General features: G+C 45.7%; 6 protein-coding genes across 6 annotated transcripts; 3 read left to right on the plus strand and 3 right to left on the minus strand.

Moving 5' to 3' along the window:
* The first annotated feature begins 77 nt into the window (after positions 1 to 77).
* On the plus strand, positions 78 to 3,348 carry V1512DRAFT_262068 (uncharacterized protein). Its single transcript, XM_066916184.1, has 3 exons — positions 78 to 616; positions 671 to 2,512; positions 2,560 to 3,348. The coding sequence occupies exons 1-3, from the start codon at positions 353 to 355 to the stop codon at positions 3,202 to 3,204; spliced, it is 2,751 nt and encodes a 916-aa protein (XP_066771874.1). The 5' UTR covers positions 78 to 352; the 3' UTR covers positions 3,205 to 3,348.
* V1512DRAFT_149986 (uncharacterized protein) lies at positions 3,185 to 3,951 on the minus strand. Its single transcript, XM_066913040.1, has 2 exons — positions 3,533 to 3,951; positions 3,185 to 3,477 (listed from the first exon to the last, which is right to left on the minus strand). Exons 1-2 carry the CDS (start codon positions 3,859 to 3,861, stop codon positions 3,372 to 3,374), a joined length of 435 nt encoding a protein of 144 aa, XP_066771875.1. The 5' UTR covers positions 3,862 to 3,951; the 3' UTR covers positions 3,185 to 3,371.
* A 115-nt stretch (positions 3,952 to 4,066) lies between these two features.
* V1512DRAFT_237847 (uncharacterized protein) lies at positions 4,067 to 10,204 on the plus strand. The gene is made up of 4 exons (XM_066914157.1): positions 4,067 to 4,704; positions 4,760 to 7,706; positions 7,753 to 9,777; positions 9,824 to 10,204. The coding sequence occupies exons 1-4, from the start codon at positions 4,191 to 4,193 to the stop codon at positions 10,098 to 10,100; spliced, it is 5,763 nt and encodes a 1,920-aa protein (XP_066771876.1). The 5' UTR covers positions 4,067 to 4,190; the 3' UTR covers positions 10,101 to 10,204.
* V1512DRAFT_262074 (uncharacterized protein) lies at positions 10,132 to 11,397 on the minus strand. Its single transcript, XM_066916185.1, has 2 exons — positions 11,326 to 11,397; positions 10,132 to 11,274 (listed from the first exon to the last, which is right to left on the minus strand). Exon 2 carries the CDS (start codon positions 11,193 to 11,195, stop codon positions 10,245 to 10,247), a length of 951 nt encoding a protein of 316 aa, XP_066771877.1. The 5' UTR covers positions 11,196 to 11,274; positions 11,326 to 11,397; the 3' UTR covers positions 10,132 to 10,244.
* A 178-nt stretch (positions 11,398 to 11,575) lies between these two features.
* Positions 11,576 to 13,009, plus strand: V1512DRAFT_262076 (uncharacterized protein). Its single transcript, XM_066916186.1, has 4 exons — positions 11,576 to 11,684; positions 11,929 to 11,997; positions 12,050 to 12,074; positions 12,122 to 13,009. Exons 2-4 carry the CDS (start codon positions 11,929 to 11,931, stop codon positions 12,799 to 12,801), a joined length of 774 nt encoding a protein of 257 aa, XP_066771878.1. The 5' UTR covers positions 11,576 to 11,684; the 3' UTR covers positions 12,802 to 13,009.
* Positions 12,944 to 15,539, minus strand: V1512DRAFT_262077 (uncharacterized protein). The gene has a single exon (XM_066916187.1). The coding sequence runs from the start codon at positions 15,522 to 15,524 to the stop codon at positions 13,017 to 13,019; it is 2,508 nt and encodes an 835-aa protein (XP_066771879.1). The 5' UTR covers positions 15,525 to 15,539; the 3' UTR covers positions 12,944 to 13,016.
* Between the last annotated feature and the right edge of the window lie 335 nt (positions 15,540 to 15,874).

A 15,874-nucleotide genomic window follows, 5' to 3' on the forward strand; every position in this document is an offset into this window, starting at 1 on the left:
CTTTTTTGGATCACATGCAGAAATGCGTCACTGATCCCCCAACAGACAGCGAAGCCGCAGTCGCACAGTAACGGTCAAAAGTCTCACCTTTGATTTTGCCTCAGTCGAGCCCCTTGCCTTCTTCGATTGCGCTCGTTCTTGCTCGGTTCTAACTCGAATTCTGATTTTAATTTAGTGTCCGACTGCTAGTGTTTCGTTGTATCAGCAACATTGTCTTCGGTATTCCATTATTATCACATCCATAGTGCACGTTGGGGTTGAGCCGCACATTTGACACACTTTCACTCCCAATCTGGTACGCAATCACCTTTTTTCTTGTCTACACCTATCGCATGCCAATTTACACACAACTATGAGTCTGGTTATGCGTTCAGAAGATCCGTCGTCAGCTTTGTCGCCGACTTTGCTACCTTCAAGGCTCGCAAGACTGGTTTCAACTTTGTCGCGCTCTTCAACCATATCCTTACGCCTCGGCACCTTTGTTGCTGAAACTATCCTAGACTCGGCTCGCCTAGGCACTATTACTTCTATAGATGTTTCCAAACGTGCGATCGAGAGTCTTGTTTTTAAAGCAGAAGAAGATGTGCCTGATGGTGGTATATTTACAACATTGGGGGTAAGTGTTACAAAAACGTTGATGTTTTGATCCGGCCTGTTAATACTGTTGTAGATGAATGCTATTCATAAAACAACAACTTTGGCCCAGCTATTTGCCTCAGCATCATTTCACCTTGCTACATCTACAGTATCAACTTTTAGTAACCTGGTACAAGACTCGGTTCACATGATTGATAGTATATTTGGCTCAACAGAGTCTTCTCGGGCAATTGCTAGCATTATTTCTTTGATCCGCCGGGAGTTAGGAGATGGTGCAGGTATGTACGGTCTTGTTTCCGGTCTCACTTGTTTCTCTATATTGCAGACGCGTGGCTGGAGACGGACAGTGCAATCAATTGAGATGCGTACATTGTGGGATGTTGTTGTTCTTGATACTGGTGAGACCAGAACTCTTGAGGTAAAGAATACGCGTGCAGACTTGTACGATGAGCTTGCGGTTGTGAATCATATTGCGCCGGAAGCTGAAGTTCTTGTCAGTACAGAAGAAGTCACTACCAAGACCACGACAATTGAAGTTATTGGCGGCTCAGCTGATACGGCAGAAGTTGCTATTCCTCAGAACGCGGTTGTGATGGAAGAGCAATTCCCTGACACTCGAGACGGTGAAAAGTCAAGATACAGAGTTATGTTTCAAAGTGTTAGTCGCAGACTGAATAGGAAGCGAGGAACGGGCGAAGACATCAACTGGCTTAGAAGCATCTCACCTAGTGGTGGGACATCGTCTATCAAGCAGTCGGTAAGCTCGTATACTCCTTCGGCCCCTGATCAGAGGTTGTATGAGATTGAGGATCCTGACGAAAAGGACCTGGTTGATGTCGGCTCCCCGGGAGACAGACGTTTGTCTCTCGACACGCGACCCTCAATGCCGTCGTCGCCAGCATACTCTGGATCAGGAGAGTCACCGATTCGAGAGGACGAAAATATGGACGAGGACGATGAAGAGCTAGATGAGCTTTCTTTCAATACCTCGCGAAATGAAGACGGCTCGACCATGTCGCCAGCTCAACATGAGGCTTCAGTATCTCGCAGGTTGTCGAAAAGTATAAGGGCTGCAGATTTGCACACAAAGCGACCAGGAAGTCCGCTGAGTCAGTCCCTTGGACAATCAAACAAGACTCTTGTTCGTCATAATTCTGTCCCAGGCACAAGATCTGCAGATCCTCGCCGCTCGTTGAACAAACCAAGAAGCCGGGTAGGCATCTTCAAAGATTTGCATCTTAACACAGAGCCAACTTCTTCCGGGTCGGTTTCAAATTCGGCCCCGACATCGCCTACGGCTTCTCGATCGCTTCGACGCAAATCTTCTACTTCATTCTATACTTTGAAAACTACACAATCACAAACATCGCTAGTGTTGGATGCTAGCGAAGAGCCACAAATCCAACCGTTTCCTCCTGCACATATTTGTCATAATATGGCTAAATACATGCGATTCGCCTCCGCATCTTATGGTCAGGCGTTCATGCGACTACTAGGCCTTGGTATGCCAGATCGTATGTTTCCGTCCAACGACAACTCCCACCACGTAGAGCATCATGCTTTCGCAAACCACACCGGAATTGGTCTTGAACATATTCTATTGTCTAGCTTTAGTGACGCCGCAATTGAGCAGTCTGGAGGTATCCCTTTGGTTCATTTCGTTGCGGTTGATCATATGAGCAAGACAGTCGTACTCACAATTCGAGGAACGTTGGGCTTAGAAGATGTTCTTACGGATTTAACGTGCGAGTTTGAAGAGTTTGAATGGATGGGTAAGACTTACAAAGCACATCGAGGAATGTTAAAATCAGCGAAGTTGCTGAAACGACCTCTGAGTCGGGTTTTTATGACTATTAAGGTTGCACTCGAAGAGCTAGGTCCCGACTATGGTCTTGTCATTTGCGGTCATTCATTGGTATGTAAACTTTTTGTTGAATCTGTTTATACGCTCTAACTTGTTAGGGTGGTGGAGTTGGTGCTTTACTGAGCATTTTGATTTCTGAGCCGAGTATAGATGGAGTATTTGTGACATCGGCAGACTCGACTTTGCCAGCTGGGCGGAAGATACACAGTTACGCTTTTGGACCAACAGCCACAATTTCTTCAAATTTAAGATTGGCTACTCGTCATTTAACGACTTCTGTTGTCTATGGTCTTGACATTGTTCCATGTTTGTCGCTTGGTGTTCTTCGTGATTTTCAAAACGTTGCGCTTGCATTCAAGGCAGACAAGCAAGGTGTGGTCGACCAGATTCGCAATCGTGTGCTATCAAAGTTGGCGTCCAGAACTGGTGCGTTTTTTGATGCCCAAGATGACGAGTATCTCTGGACTGAATTATGCAAGCTTCGCGAAGGCATGCAGAACGAGAAACTTGTTCCCCCAGGAGAAGTATATCATTTGACAACGTCCACGGTTTTTGAGACGCACGATGGTCGGACTCGGAAGGCCACTCGTGTGGTAGGAAAGGTTATTCTGGATGTTGACAAGCGATTTGGTGAACCTGTGTTTGGTCGAGGCATTTTTCATCACTCGCCTGTGTACTATGAACGAGCGCTTGATGTTTTGGAACGTGGTATTTGCGAAGAGCAGGATGAACGCTTGATATAGATTTTGTAATTATTTTTGGAGTTGTTCGGGGCAGAATTTTTGAAGGCGTTACGATATTTGAAGTTAGAAATTATTTGTACAATGGTAAAAGTTGCTTTTGCAGATGCTATGGTAATTATTGTACATATTCTAAATGAATTGAACTGTTTTTGTGTTGTAAAATCCTTTTATCGCCGGATTAAAAGATACACGTTTTCCTGCTTAAGTGAAGCCAACTTCTTGTACCCGCCTTCCAAACATAACAGCAATCCACCGAATGATACATAAACAGCACTGAAAGCATGAAGTAAGCAAAAATAAAATGACATAGATGGTATTCTTAACTCACATGTTATCGTTTTTTCCCTCTTCAAATTTATAAACTGTTCCATACATCACATAATCGTAGTCATCAGCCAAGCCACGCTCGCCGGGCTTTGGTTCACGCCAGCCAGATGAGCTAGCAGCTAAAGCATCTGATTGCAATGATAGCGATTTGGCAATTGCTACTGAAAGGACTTCACCTAATGAAACTGGAAATAATTCAGTGTTGAGATCAACTGTTAGATGAATATCTTGAGAAGTATTTGAAGTAGCTGTTATGCGAGACACTCTGTCGTACCGCTTATCATCGAGTGTTGTAATTGTGAATAATTCGTCGAATAAAAGAGCTGACATTATTTAAAGAAAGAAAAGGTGTTCTATAGTTAAAATGAAGAGTCTTTTTTAATAGGGAAGAATCAAAAATTTGGTTCATTGATGTGTGTGGCTGTGCATGGTGCGGCTGTGCCTGTAAAGCAGGGGTTGCTATGGCTGTGCGTGGGACGAGGCTCTGCGACCGAATTTGAAGCCGCCCTGTAAAGCAGCCCAAAATACAAACTCTCTTCTGCCTTGGGCTTTCTCGTGTTCACAGCTTTCTGTAGGTTTTGACGTCACTTCAATTGAATTCATACTTTTTCCTCCATCAATTAATCAGGTCAATTGCTTAATTCTATTTCGCCGCACAGATGGCTTCCGAAAAGGAGCTTCCAAGTGCATCGGAAATGGCGGAGGGAAATGGTACAGCACTGTCTGAGCCTGTTGCAACCAAAGACGAGACTACTTTTGCTGCATACCCAGATCAGTCAGCTTCAGACGACGCAATTGCCACACAAACCAACGGATCAAATGACTCAGTCACAATTGATGCCGAATATGAAAACTCAATGGCAAATGGTCAAGTTGAAACCGAGTCGCAAATCAATCCAGAAGATGATTTGAAATCTGTGTCCGCTGATGAACCAGTCAATGAAAATCGATCAGATGAGCAATTGGAATCTACGCAATCGGAATCAACAACAATTGCCCAATCTGCCGATGATCGCGCGAGCCATAAATCAGCACCGTCAATCATGTCGACAGTAAGTCTTGCTAGCTCGAACTCATCAATGATGTTCGTCACAAAGGCTTTCGAATCAATCCTTGCTAGTAGAGAAGGGAAACGACAAAGTTCGCTACAAGTCAATTTAAATATTGCTCTCGGTATTCTCCATTTTACTACTGTTTGTGTGATAACGTAACTAATGATCGTGTGCAGAGCAAATTCACAAGCTGGCTCCTGAATCACCACCTCCTCAAATAGTTTTAGAACCATTGCGACTCGCTACTTTGACAAACAATTCCGATGTCAAAGTTACTGCTCTAGACTGCATCAGCAAATTGTTCTCATTTTCTTACTTTGTCGATCTACCTGCACCGACTGTTGCAGAAGCCGGGAATGATATGGTCCCTGCTGTGTCAGCAAGAGGGACGAAGATGATCGATCAAGCAGTTGAGGTTGTATGTGATTGCTTTAAGGCTGATTCTACAGATGAAAAGGTTGAAATGCAAATTATCAAAGCATTACTTGGAGCTGTTCTCAGTGAAAAACTGGTGGTTCATGCTGCTGCGCTGCTCAAAGCAATCCGTCAGGCATATAACATTTTTATCTTATCCCGTTCTCCTGCGAACCAAGCTCTCGCTCAAGCGACACTTACGCAAATGGTCAATGTCGTCTTTGAGCGCGTCAAGCAACGTATTCGAACAAAGAGTGTTGTTGAAGAGCCTGACGTGATTGAAATGCTGATTAAGTCTGATTTTGATGAAAAGAATGCTGGGTTGGAAGATAACGTTACCGAAGAAACGGAAACCGGTGCTGCGACTAAGATCACACTGGAGTCTTTTGAAAACAAAAAGTCATTTGATGAAGAGCGACTGGCACTACCCTCGGACTTCAGTGATGAAGGTGAGCTTTACATTCGTGACGCGTTTTTGGTGTTCAGAGCTATGTGCAAATTGTCAATCAAGCCAATCGATTCATCAGACAAGCCTGATATGCGGTCGCACGCCATGAGATCTAAACTTCTGTCACTTCACTTGGTGTGCGCCATTCTCAGTTCGCACATGATTGTGTTTTCATCCCCAGATGTCATCATCAAGTCGAGTGCCTCCTCAGAAGAAACGGTTTTTATTCACGCTATTCGACAGTACTTGTGTCTATGCCTGTCACGAAACGCTGCAAGCCCTGTACCTCCCATTTTTGAAATTTCTTGTGATGTCTTCTGGTTGATCATGCTTAATCTCAGAAGTCAGATGAAAAAGGAAATTGAGGTATTCATGACTGAAATTTATATGCCAATTTTGGAAATGAAAACGTCTACGTCACACCAAAAAATTTATCTACTTCGCGGAGTTGAAAGATTGTGCGTTGACCCTCGCGCTTTGGTAGAAATTTATCTCAACTATGACTGTGATAATACTGCACTCGATAACATCTACGAGCGGCTTGTCGAGTATCTTTCACGAATATCAATTGCGCCAGCTCATATAACTCAGTTTCAGCTCCAACAATATCAGGAACTACAGAAATCTGGTGGCATTCCTTTGTTTGGAGGCTCAGGTGGACTTGGAAACGTGTCTATTCCACCGTCCTTTTCGTCTGTCGCAGAAACTTTGTCAACCGTTGCATTTGACATAACAACACAAATTCCACTGGAATACATTTTGAAAAGGCTTGCATTAGATTGCTTGGTCACCATCTTGCAGTCGCTAGTTCAGTGGTCGCAGAAAGGTATTGAAGATGCTGCGGGGCGTCTGGCCGGTGTGAGCCGTGACTCCGATTCTATTGTGGAAGCCGAGAGTACTGTGACAGGGTCAATTACTCCAAACAGTGCTGTTATTCCATCTGGATCGCCAGTTCCAGAGCGCATGCGATCGATGATTGATATAGCGACTAATGGTGTACTCAACAGTGGAACAAGCACGCTCGTGGACGATCCGACACAGTTTGAATCTTTGAAGCACAGAAAAACAGCGTTGCTGGAAGGAATCAAGCAATTCAATTTCAAACCAAAACGTGGCATTGCAATGTTGATCGAGAACAAGTTTATTGCGTCACGCGATCCTCAAGATATTGCGCGATTCCTACTTAACACCGAAGGACTTGATAAAACGGTAATTGGTGATTATCTTGGTGAAGGTGATGCCGAAAATATCGCAATTATGCATGCATTTGTTGACGAGATGGATTTTTCTAACCTGAATTTCGTGGAAGCTCTACGGATATTTCTGCAGGCATTCAGATTACCTGGAGAATCGCAAAAAATTGATCGGTTTATGCTAAAATTTGCCGAGCGATATCTCGTTGGCAATCCGACAATTTTCGCAAACGCAGATACCGCTTACGTCTTAGCATACTCGGTCATCATGCTTAATACCGACCAGCACTCGCCGCAAGTCAAGAACCGGATGACCAAACAGGACTTTTTCAAGAACAATAAGGGAATCAATGACAACTCTGACTTACCAGAAGAGCTTTTGAGTGATATTTATGATGAGATTCAGAACAATGAGATTATTTTGAAATCTGAGCATGATGCTGCGTTAATGTCAGGTGCGTTGCCGCAGACAGGTAATAGCTCAATGGCGGCAAGTATCGGCCAAGTGCTGGCCACAGTTGGTAGAGACTTACAGAGAGAGTTGTACTTGAACGCGTCTCGTGAGATGGCTTCTAAGACAGAAATGCTGTTTAAAAACATGGTTCGTTCTCAGCGAAAAGAATCTACGGACATTCCAACTGTGGTCTTCTATAATGCATCGCACTTTGAGCACGTTGGACCTATGTTTGAAGTTGTCTGGATGTCGTTCTTGGCTGGTTTGTCTGCACCTTTACAAGACAGCGATGAGGCAGACATTATTAAGACTTGTCTGGAAGGCTTCAAGTTGTCTGTTCAAATTGCATGCTTGTTTGACATTGAGCTTGCTCGGATATCATTTGTGACAGCGCTGTCTAAGTTCACCAGCCTTCAGAACTTAGGGGAAATGAAGCCTAAGCATGTTGAAGGTACTAAAGTGCTGCTCGAAATTGCGTTGTTAGATGGAAATTTGCTGAAAGACTCTTGGAAGGATGTACTTACATGCATCAGCCAGCTTGAGAGATTTCAGTTGATTAGTTCTGGTATCTCAGAAATTGTTGTGCCGGACTTGGGTCTTGCTAAGATTGCGTCGTAAGTTACATTAAATGTTTGTTTCATTCTAAAACTAACTGCATAGGCGTGAATCATTAGACAGTGTACGGTCTAAAAGATCGTCGGCTAAGGTCAGTAATCGATCACGGTCGTCCACGTTGGTAACTCCGATTGCGAGCAATGTTGCCGAAGAGTCGCGTGCTCGCGAGATTGTGGTTGGAATGGATCGGATTTTCACTCAAAGCTCTACTTTGTCGGGAGAGGCTATTGTACATTTTGTGAGAGCGTTGACTGCAGTATCTCGAGAAGAGATCGCGTCGTCTGGTAATAGTGAGCATCCTCGAATGTTTTCGCTGCAGAAGATGGTGGACGTCTGCTACTACAACATGGGTCGTATCAGGGTAGAGTGGTCAAATCTGTGGGCCATCATGGGTGAGCAGTTTAACAACGTGGGATGTCATTCAAACACGACAGTTGTATTTTTCGCGCTAGACTCACTGAGACAGCTCTCAATGCGTTTCTTGGAGTTGGAGGAATTGCCACACTTCAAATTCCAGAAGGATTTCTTGCGCCCCTTTGAACATGTCATGTCAAATAATCCGTCGATTCCAGCAAAGGATATGGTTCTTCGTTGTCTGCAACAGATGATCTTATCTCGCGCCATTAACATCCGGTCCGGTTGGTCGACCATGTTTGGAGTATTTACGTTTGCTGGCCGCGAAGAGCATGAGCCCATTGTTCAATTTGTTTACGAGAACATCAGGCTAATTCACAAGGACGACTTTGAGCTTGTTATGGCTCAGGGGAGTTTTGCAGATATGGCCGTGTGTCTGACTGAGCTGGCCAAAAACTACCGATTCCAAAAGATTAGTTTGCATGCGATTGAGTTGTTACATAGCTCGATACCGCGCATGCTTGAGTATCAACGGTCTGTGCAGACTGGTACTAGCCAGGTTGTGACAGCAAATAAGGCATCGATTGAGGATCCTCCCGTCAAGTTCTGGTTCCCTGTTTTGTTCGCGTTCCACGACATTATCATGACCGGTGAAGACTTGGAAGTACGATCACGCGCGCTGAACTATTTGTTTGACACGCTGGTAGAGTACGGCGGTACGTTTCAGCCAGACTTTTGGGATCTTGCATGTCGACAATTACTGTTCCCAATTTTCGTCGTGCTCAAGTCACGGTCAGAGATGTCCAGGTTTAACAACCATGAAGATATGTCTGTGTGGCTTTCGACAACTATGATTCAAGCATTGAGAAACCTGATTGCATTATTTACACACTACTTTGATGCACTTGAGCGGATGCTTGACGGGTTCCTTGATTTGCTAATTACATGCATCTGCCAGGAGAACGATACATTGGCCCGGATTGGCAGTTCGTGTTTGCAGCAGCTGATTACGCAGAATGTGCACAAGTTTCGTCACGAGCACTGGACCAAGATTGGAAATGCTTTTGTGCAGCTATTCGAGACCACTACTGCGTACCAGCTGTTTTTGTCGCAAGGTGTAGAGCCGCCTGTGCAGCCTACCGAAGAGAAAGACGTGATTGGGCTGAAGATGAACGGGATGACGTACCCGCTATCAAACGACAACATTGAGAATGCACATCGGGAGCGACTTGGAGATGACAGTGTGCCAACGTCGCCGACGAATGGGTCGCGCAAGAGCTCGGTAACGTCGCTGACTGAAGTTCCAACTTTACCACGATCACCGAAAACAAATGGCACAGGTCAGATTGCTGTTGCGCCGTCAAAGAAACGGGAGTTTAACAAAATTATTGTCAAGTGTGTGTTGCAGCTGTTGATGATTGAAACTGTGTCAGAGCTCTTTTCGAACGACGACGTGTACAATAACATTCCGTCTCAGGAGTTGCTTGTAATTATGCGCGTGCTCCGCAAAAGTTTTCAGTTTGCACGGACATTCAACAGTAATAAAGAGCTGCGAATCAAGCTGTGGAAAGAAGGATTTATGAAGCAGCTGCCAAATTTGCTCAAGCAAGAGTCAGGTGCGGCGTCGACATACATTCATATTTTGCTGCGAATGTACCACGACACGAATCAAGACAGGGTTGAGAACAAGGAAAAGATTGAAAATGCTTTGATTCCGTTAGTAACTTGATGCCGAGGTTTTGATTTAACTGACTTTGTACAGGTTATGCGCGGACATTATTAAGGGATACATTATTTTGGACGATGAGACGCAACAGCGGAACATCTCTGCGTGGCGACCGGTGGTGGTCGAGGTCATGCAGGGTTATCTTAAATTTACGCAGGAGGATTTTGCACGTCATGTCGAGGTTTTCTACCCACTCGTGGTTGATCTGCTTAGTCGAGACCAAGGTGAGTCGGTGCGGTTGATGGTCCAGCAGACGCTTAGACGGATTGGGACGGTGTGGATGAAGGGCAAAACCCGCGAGTTAGGTGTATGACTAGAGCATGGCGAAGGTTTCTACGATGATCTCTGAAGAAAAAATTGCTATTTAGCCCCACATTACACTTGAAAGCGAATGCATTTTATATATTGTACAAGTAAAAACGATCAAACTCCAAAATACAATGTTCGCGTGCGCAACTTATGCGTTTCCAGACGTTACAACCTGAGTAGGATTCACTGTTTCCGCATTTTTGAGAACGTCTTGAATACAGATTTTTTTAATTTTAGTTTGGTCTTCCAACAGACCATCATTTGGAGTTGCGACAGCAAAGATCAAGCCGTCTTCAAGCGCAAACAGTTCAAACCTCCAGTCTAGAAGCTCTGACGACCGAATGCAGACAATTTTGTTCGTGTATGGCTTAAAGTCCAAGTTGACGTCTTCGACCGACGAGAACTCGATTGCCTTCAAGTTTGTCACCAAGCCGCTTCCAGTTGCTTTTATATATGCTTCCTTTAATGCCCAAAAAGAGAACAGTCTTCGTTTCGCAATAGGGTCGTTCTCTGTCGTGTCACCGTAAAGGATCTGGTCGTATTCTCTGTCAGTGAATACCTCAGTGAAGTCATCCATCCAGCCTGGTTTCCACCTCTTGGATGCCTCTTTGGGGTCAACTAGATCGACGCCAATTGATCTGCGGTCCGCGAGCCTGACGCCAATTGCGACTCGTCCGCTGTGATGCGATACGTTGTAGTCAAATCTGGCACCATGGAAGTAGGGCCGGCCAAGGATCGTGCGAGAAATGAAGGAATTCCGCCATGGCACACCAGTGAGATGGCGAATCACATGGTGCTGCAGCAGTAGCGATGCCAGATGCTGTGCCGCGTCAAGTCTGAAGTGAAATTTGCGCAGACGTTCAAGCTCTTCAGCCGAAATGTACTGTAAGCACTCTGCAAAGTGCTCGTCGGCAATTACTTCGCTGTCGGTCCAGCAAGTTCGCACGTCAACCCAGACCACAAACACGTCGCTGTCCCAGAATGACGGCGGAATAGGCTCGTCGCGGTCAGCCCCGTCATTATCATCAAGCGCGTCGATCGGGACCAAGTGGTTCGCGCTTGAACTTGGCCTGTCACGAACGCCGCCAAAAAAAGTCATTTTTTTTTGTGGGGGAAGAGAGACGGAAGCACCGGCGCCGTTTCATTTGAGGATGGTGCGGCGCGCACAATCGTTAAACCTTATCATTATACGTTAGTTGCTTGCTACGTATGCCATAAGTGCATCTTACTTTTCTTAGGTACGCATGCCGTGATGAGTGCGGTTCACTACTAATTCAGACAGCCCGAGAAAATAAGTTTATTTAAAAACAAAACAGTCAATTGAACAGAAGCGAATTCAATTGACCCTAATAAAGCGGGCTAAAGTGTTCTTGCTGGCACTGACCGGTGAAAAATGTGAATTTGGCTGACAGCTCCTGCATAATTGCATAATTATTAGACGCAACGGGCACTCTGTACTCAATTTCATCATCGCCAACTCGGATCTCCTCCGGTTTCTATCGCGCTTATCATTCTCGAGTTCATCGCATTAAATCTTCCAGTCAATTTCCATTTTGTTGTTAAAGTAGCATTACATTTAGTTAAAAAGGTTTGTTTGGATTCTTGTGTGTTGTAAACTATCGCGCTTGCATTGATTTCAGCCGCGATTTGAGATTTTGATCTATCTGGTTCGATATTAGATGATCGTGAGCTCGTTTCTTAAATACTGTGTGCAGTTTGTCATCGTTTATTTTTGAACTTATAGCAACGGGATTGAATTGTTCGAATCTGCTGGCTTATTCTCTGTGTGCGATAGTAGTGGATCCTGATCATCGTGCTGACTGTAAATTTAGATGGTCCCTCCTCCTAACACTTCCGCAACTGCTGTGCCCGTATCTCAAAAGATCGTGGCCATGATGAAGGTATGTTTGATTTTTGACTAAGTTTTGAAAATATTCTAATAGTGCCATTCAGACACTCCAATTTGGCTGGTTTACAGGTTAGTGATCCTGTGCTACAAAATATGTCAATTTCTAACTTTCATAGGACACGTTTTTGTAGTTCTCGGAACATTTTTCTATACTCTGTCTACCCTCAAGCTTGCCCCTGGCACTAAGTGGGCGAAATTCTGGTACCGTGAGATCTTCGTCTCAGTCATTTTGACTTATGGCATCGTCCTCTACAGAACTTACAAAGCTGCGTCTCCAAGTACCACCACTCTTCTCCGCGACGACAACGTTCAGTACCTTGTCATTGCTCTTTTGTGGCTGGTTTCAAAGCCACTGCTTGTGACCCTGCCGTCCTTTGCAATCTACTCTCTTTTCCACGTCCTGACTTACACTCGCACAAATGTCTTGCCATCGCTCGGCCAGTCGTCTACCTCGTCATTGTCTACCAAGATTCAGGGCTTCGTCGACAACTATAATGACAAGTTCACCCGTCTGGTCGCCAACTTCGAGCTTGTGTTGCTTGTCCGTCTGCTTTTGGACGCGCTCATGTGGCGCAAGGGCTCGTGGATCTCGTTTGTTGTCTACGCTTCGTTCATGCGGTTCCGGTTTGAGCAGTCAGTGTTCACCAAGCAGGCTGTCAAGAACTGGGAAGTCAGAATCGACGGGCTCCTTGCTCATCCGTCTGTTCCTGGCGCGGTCAAGAATGGATGGGCAACTGCAAAGGGGTACTTAAGAGGCGCTCCCAAGGCCACTGCTCCCGCAGCCAAGACTGAGTAACACTGTAGTTGGAATAACAGAGGACGAGATTAGAGAACAGGTACGCAATTCTCGAATGTGGCAAGTCTAGCAAGAAATTATTAAATGTAGATGGGACAAAAAGTATAAGGTGCTAGTTCCATGTTATTATTTGATTTGACTGTGCTGTTTCAAATTTGTATTTTACAATTATAACAGGGTTCAAAGTATAACTTTTTTTCATATATCATACAGTCTCACCGTAATTCATCCCGCATTTGTGTCAGTCTATCCCAGCCTTCTGACCCACCCCAGATTCGCTTTCCTTTGGCCATCAATGACCGAACAGTGTTTTTAGCTCGCCACTTCCAGTCCTTGCACACGACCTGGGCGTCGGTGTCGTCATGGTCGGTCTCGGCCATGCGGCCAGGTAGCTCGCCGAGATTCGTGTACGCGTCGACCAACATCGCGCAAGTCTCAACCGCTTCAGTCCACTTATCGTGTTCTGTTTCCGCGCTCTCGAAAGCGGCCATCGCAAGCCGGAACTGCTTCTCGTACGCGTCGAGTGCCGCCCACGGTCGTTTTCGCCATTGCTCGACTTTGGCGACCAGGAGCCACAGCTCTGGCGTCCGCGTCACGAGTTTTGGTAATGTCTGCGTGTAGAGCGTAATAGCCTGGCGCTCAAACAGTGTGTGTCGCTTCTCTTCACCGTTCGCGTTAACGCCGTACCCTTCAGACACCAAGACTTGCGCCAATACCCTCAAAACCATAATGTCCAGTGCGTCCTCGACGTCTTTATCACCGCGAAGCTCGACCTGGCGAATCGTACCCCGCAAGCAGGCAGTCCAGTTCTCCAACCGAGCAGCCACGGTTACGAGATTGGACCATAGCCGCCAGTCGTCTGGATTCAGTCTACACGCTTCTGACAGTGCACTCAATGACTCTTTCGCCTTAGTATTCTCTCCACTAACCTCGGTCCTGCCGAGGTGAAGCAGTGCAGTCGCCAAGTTTGCCCACGCCTTTGCGTCGTCGTTGTCCATTGAGACGCACCTCGTGAAACCTTCCGCCGCAAGCTCGTACTGCTCGGATTCGAGCCCAGCGCAGCCGTACAAAAACCATGCCTGTCTGTTAAGTGGATTTTTTTGGAGAGCGTCCGATAAGTGCTTGATGCACTCCACTGGTTGGTTGCGCTTGAAGTAATACTCACCCAGTGACCGTTTGGCACCGGCGTACTTGCCCTCCTCCCATGCACGTTCCCAGTATTCTGGCTTCTGTGTAATGTCACCAAGCACAGACCACGCACGGGCGGTATCGACATGACGTGCGGCAAGATAATTTTCCAAAATTTTAACTGCTTCTTTTTGCGATCCCGCCGCTGCTGTGCACAACGCATTCTCGATCGGAAGCTCGAGTCGCTCGTAGATTTCCTGTGCAGATTGCAACAGACCAAGTGAGAGGTACTGTGTAGCAAGCGCAAGATCCATCCGCCATCGGGGCATCAGCGGCAGAATGTGAATGTAACGTAACCTTTCGAAAGGTAACGCGCCTTTAGAATCAACATGCACCATTGCGGTAGATGCAGACGATGCGCCAAGCTCGTCAACCAAACTTGCAAGCTGCATGGTTCCGCGCTCAACGGTCCTGGCAGAATTTGATTCTAAAATACTGCGCTCCCACAACGCACGAGAAAACACGGTCCAATTGACCTTGCCGCTCAATTCTTGACCATGTGAGTTAGCAGAAGACGCAATCACGCGCGAGACATAAGCGAGCAACTCTTCGATCGTGAGTGGGTTGTTCGATGGTGATACTGACTTGATCCGGTACAAAGTGAGCATCAGAATGCAGCTGTCAATATCAGTCAACGTAGAAGGTGAGTTCGCATCTTCAAGGGCTGATAGCTCTGCAGCCGAATCGTCTTGGGCTGGTTCTTGTTCTGCAGTACTTGAAAATTTTGGAGCTTCAAGGAGCAAGTCCGAGTTCAGTTCGAGCTTGGACGGCAACGTGCTGCTGATCTCAGTCTCATCAATTGAAGCAGTCTCATTCATCTTATCGTTGTCACTCCGAGCCAGTACAACCAGGTTCGCAATCTCGCGTTCCTGATACTTCGTTCGCAATGCTTTCAAGCCCGTGAGCACAAACTTCAATCCTGACGCTGCCTTTGCGTCGTCGAGAGCTTTGACTGCATGTGAATCGTATGAGTAAAAAATGTCAGCACACGCAATCTCTAAAAAATGCTCGGCAGTCGCTGCGACAGAAGCCGATCCATCTGGCGCAGAAGCGTGCAAGTGCTCAAATATCAAATTATGTAAACTGGAAGAAGGAGCAGTTAGAAGTGACTGTTGCACCATTGCAGCACGCGCAAGCCACCTGCTCGTCTTTTTGTCAAATGCATTTGCAGCCAGATGTTTCAGAATTGTGAGCGATAGAATGAGAAGGTGTGGGAACTCTGCATGGGGATATGCTTCTTCTGAATCGACCTCGAGCTCTGCGATGCACGCGTTTGAGAAAAACTTTCTATCTACAAAAACGTCTGTAAACACTTCATATGGATTTATTTCAAGCACAGGACCAGTATAATTCTGCTGCAAAAAAGCATTCAAACTCGCGACAGCCAAATCCAACAAATCTGCTCTGTCAATGTTAGTCGTTGCCAGTGCCTTATTCACTGAGTCTGTAAATGGTAACTGAGTAGTTAAATCTAAATTCTTATTTTCAATTTGCTCTGACAGACAGTCCAAATAGTTGGTAGTCCCGTCAGCCATATTTATGTGTCTTTCTTTCTTTTGTTCAGCTCATTCAAAATCAACAGTATTTTTTAGCTCTATGTATCACGTGATGTGTGCGGCTCTCTATATGGCTCAGCCGCATTGATTGAGGCGCATTTCTCTATATAAAATGTGCCGCCGTGTCACCTGGAATACACGATTCTGAGTTGCAGTGACTTTAAGGGTTAGACTATACATTTAGCTGTAAGCATTTAGCTGTGAGCAGTTCGCTCAAAATGCAACTCAAACGAATCAACATGCGACTGACTGATGTAGTCAAACAATCTTCATATACTATGGCATGCATTCACTTTTCTGGCTGTACTTCCATTTCAATGCGTTAGGGG

This window comes from Lipomyces arxii (genome assembly GCF_038497795.1).
Source record: "Lipomyces arxii strain Phaff 12-163 unplaced genomic scaffold V1512scaffold_6, whole genome shotgun sequence".
Taxonomy (NCBI): domain Eukaryota; kingdom Fungi; phylum Ascomycota; class Lipomycetes; order Lipomycetales; family Lipomycetaceae; genus Lipomyces; species Lipomyces arxii.

Excerpts from the sequence above, each read along its gene's own strand:
- V1512DRAFT_262068 (XM_066916184.1), top strand. The coding sequence starts at position 353 with ATGAGTCTGGTTATGCGTTCAGAAGATCCGTCGTCAGCTTTGTCGCCG. Across the intron at positions 617-670 it reads GTATATTTACAACATTGGGG|ATGAATGCTATTCATAAAAC; the intron begins GTAAGTGTTACA and ends ATACTGTTGTAG. Across the intron at positions 2,513-2,559 it reads TCATTTGCGGTCATTCATTG|GGTGGTGGAGTTGGTGCTTT; the intron begins GTATGTAAACTT and ends CTAACTTGTTAG.
- V1512DRAFT_149986 (XM_066913040.1), bottom strand. The coding sequence starts at position 3,861 with ATGTCAGCTCTTTTATTCGACGAATTATTCACAATTACAACACTCGAT. Across the intron at positions 3,478-3,532 it reads GAGGGAAAAAACGATAACAT|TGCTGTTTATGTATCATTCG; the intron begins GTGAGTTAAGAA and ends TCATGCTTTCAG.
- V1512DRAFT_237847 (XM_066914157.1), top strand. The coding sequence starts at position 4,191 with ATGGCTTCCGAAAAGGAGCTTCCAAGTGCATCGGAAATGGCGGAGGGA. Across the intron at positions 7,707-7,752 it reads GGTCTTGCTAAGATTGCGTC|GCGTGAATCATTAGACAGTG; the intron begins GTAAGTTACATT and ends CTAACTGCATAG. Across the intron at positions 9,778-9,823 it reads ATTGAAAATGCTTTGATTCC|GTTATGCGCGGACATTATTA; the intron begins GTTAGTAACTTG and ends GACTTTGTACAG.
- V1512DRAFT_262074 (XM_066916185.1), bottom strand. The coding sequence starts at position 11,195 with ATGACTTTTTTTGGCGGCGTTCGTGACAGGCCAAGTTCAAGCGCGAAC.
- V1512DRAFT_262076 (XM_066916186.1), top strand. The coding sequence starts at position 11,929 with ATGGTCCCTCCTCCTAACACTTCCGCAACTGCTGTGCCCGTATCTCAA. Across the intron at positions 11,998-12,049 it reads AGATCGTGGCCATGATGAAG|ACACTCCAATTTGGCTGGTT; the intron begins GTATGTTTGATT and ends AGTGCCATTCAG. Across the intron at positions 12,075-12,121 it reads CCAATTTGGCTGGTTTACAG|GACACGTTTTTGTAGTTCTC; the intron begins GTTAGTGATCCT and ends TAACTTTCATAG.
- V1512DRAFT_262077 (XM_066916187.1), bottom strand. The coding sequence starts at position 15,524 with ATGGCTGACGGGACTACCAACTATTTGGACTGTCTGTCAGAGCAAATT.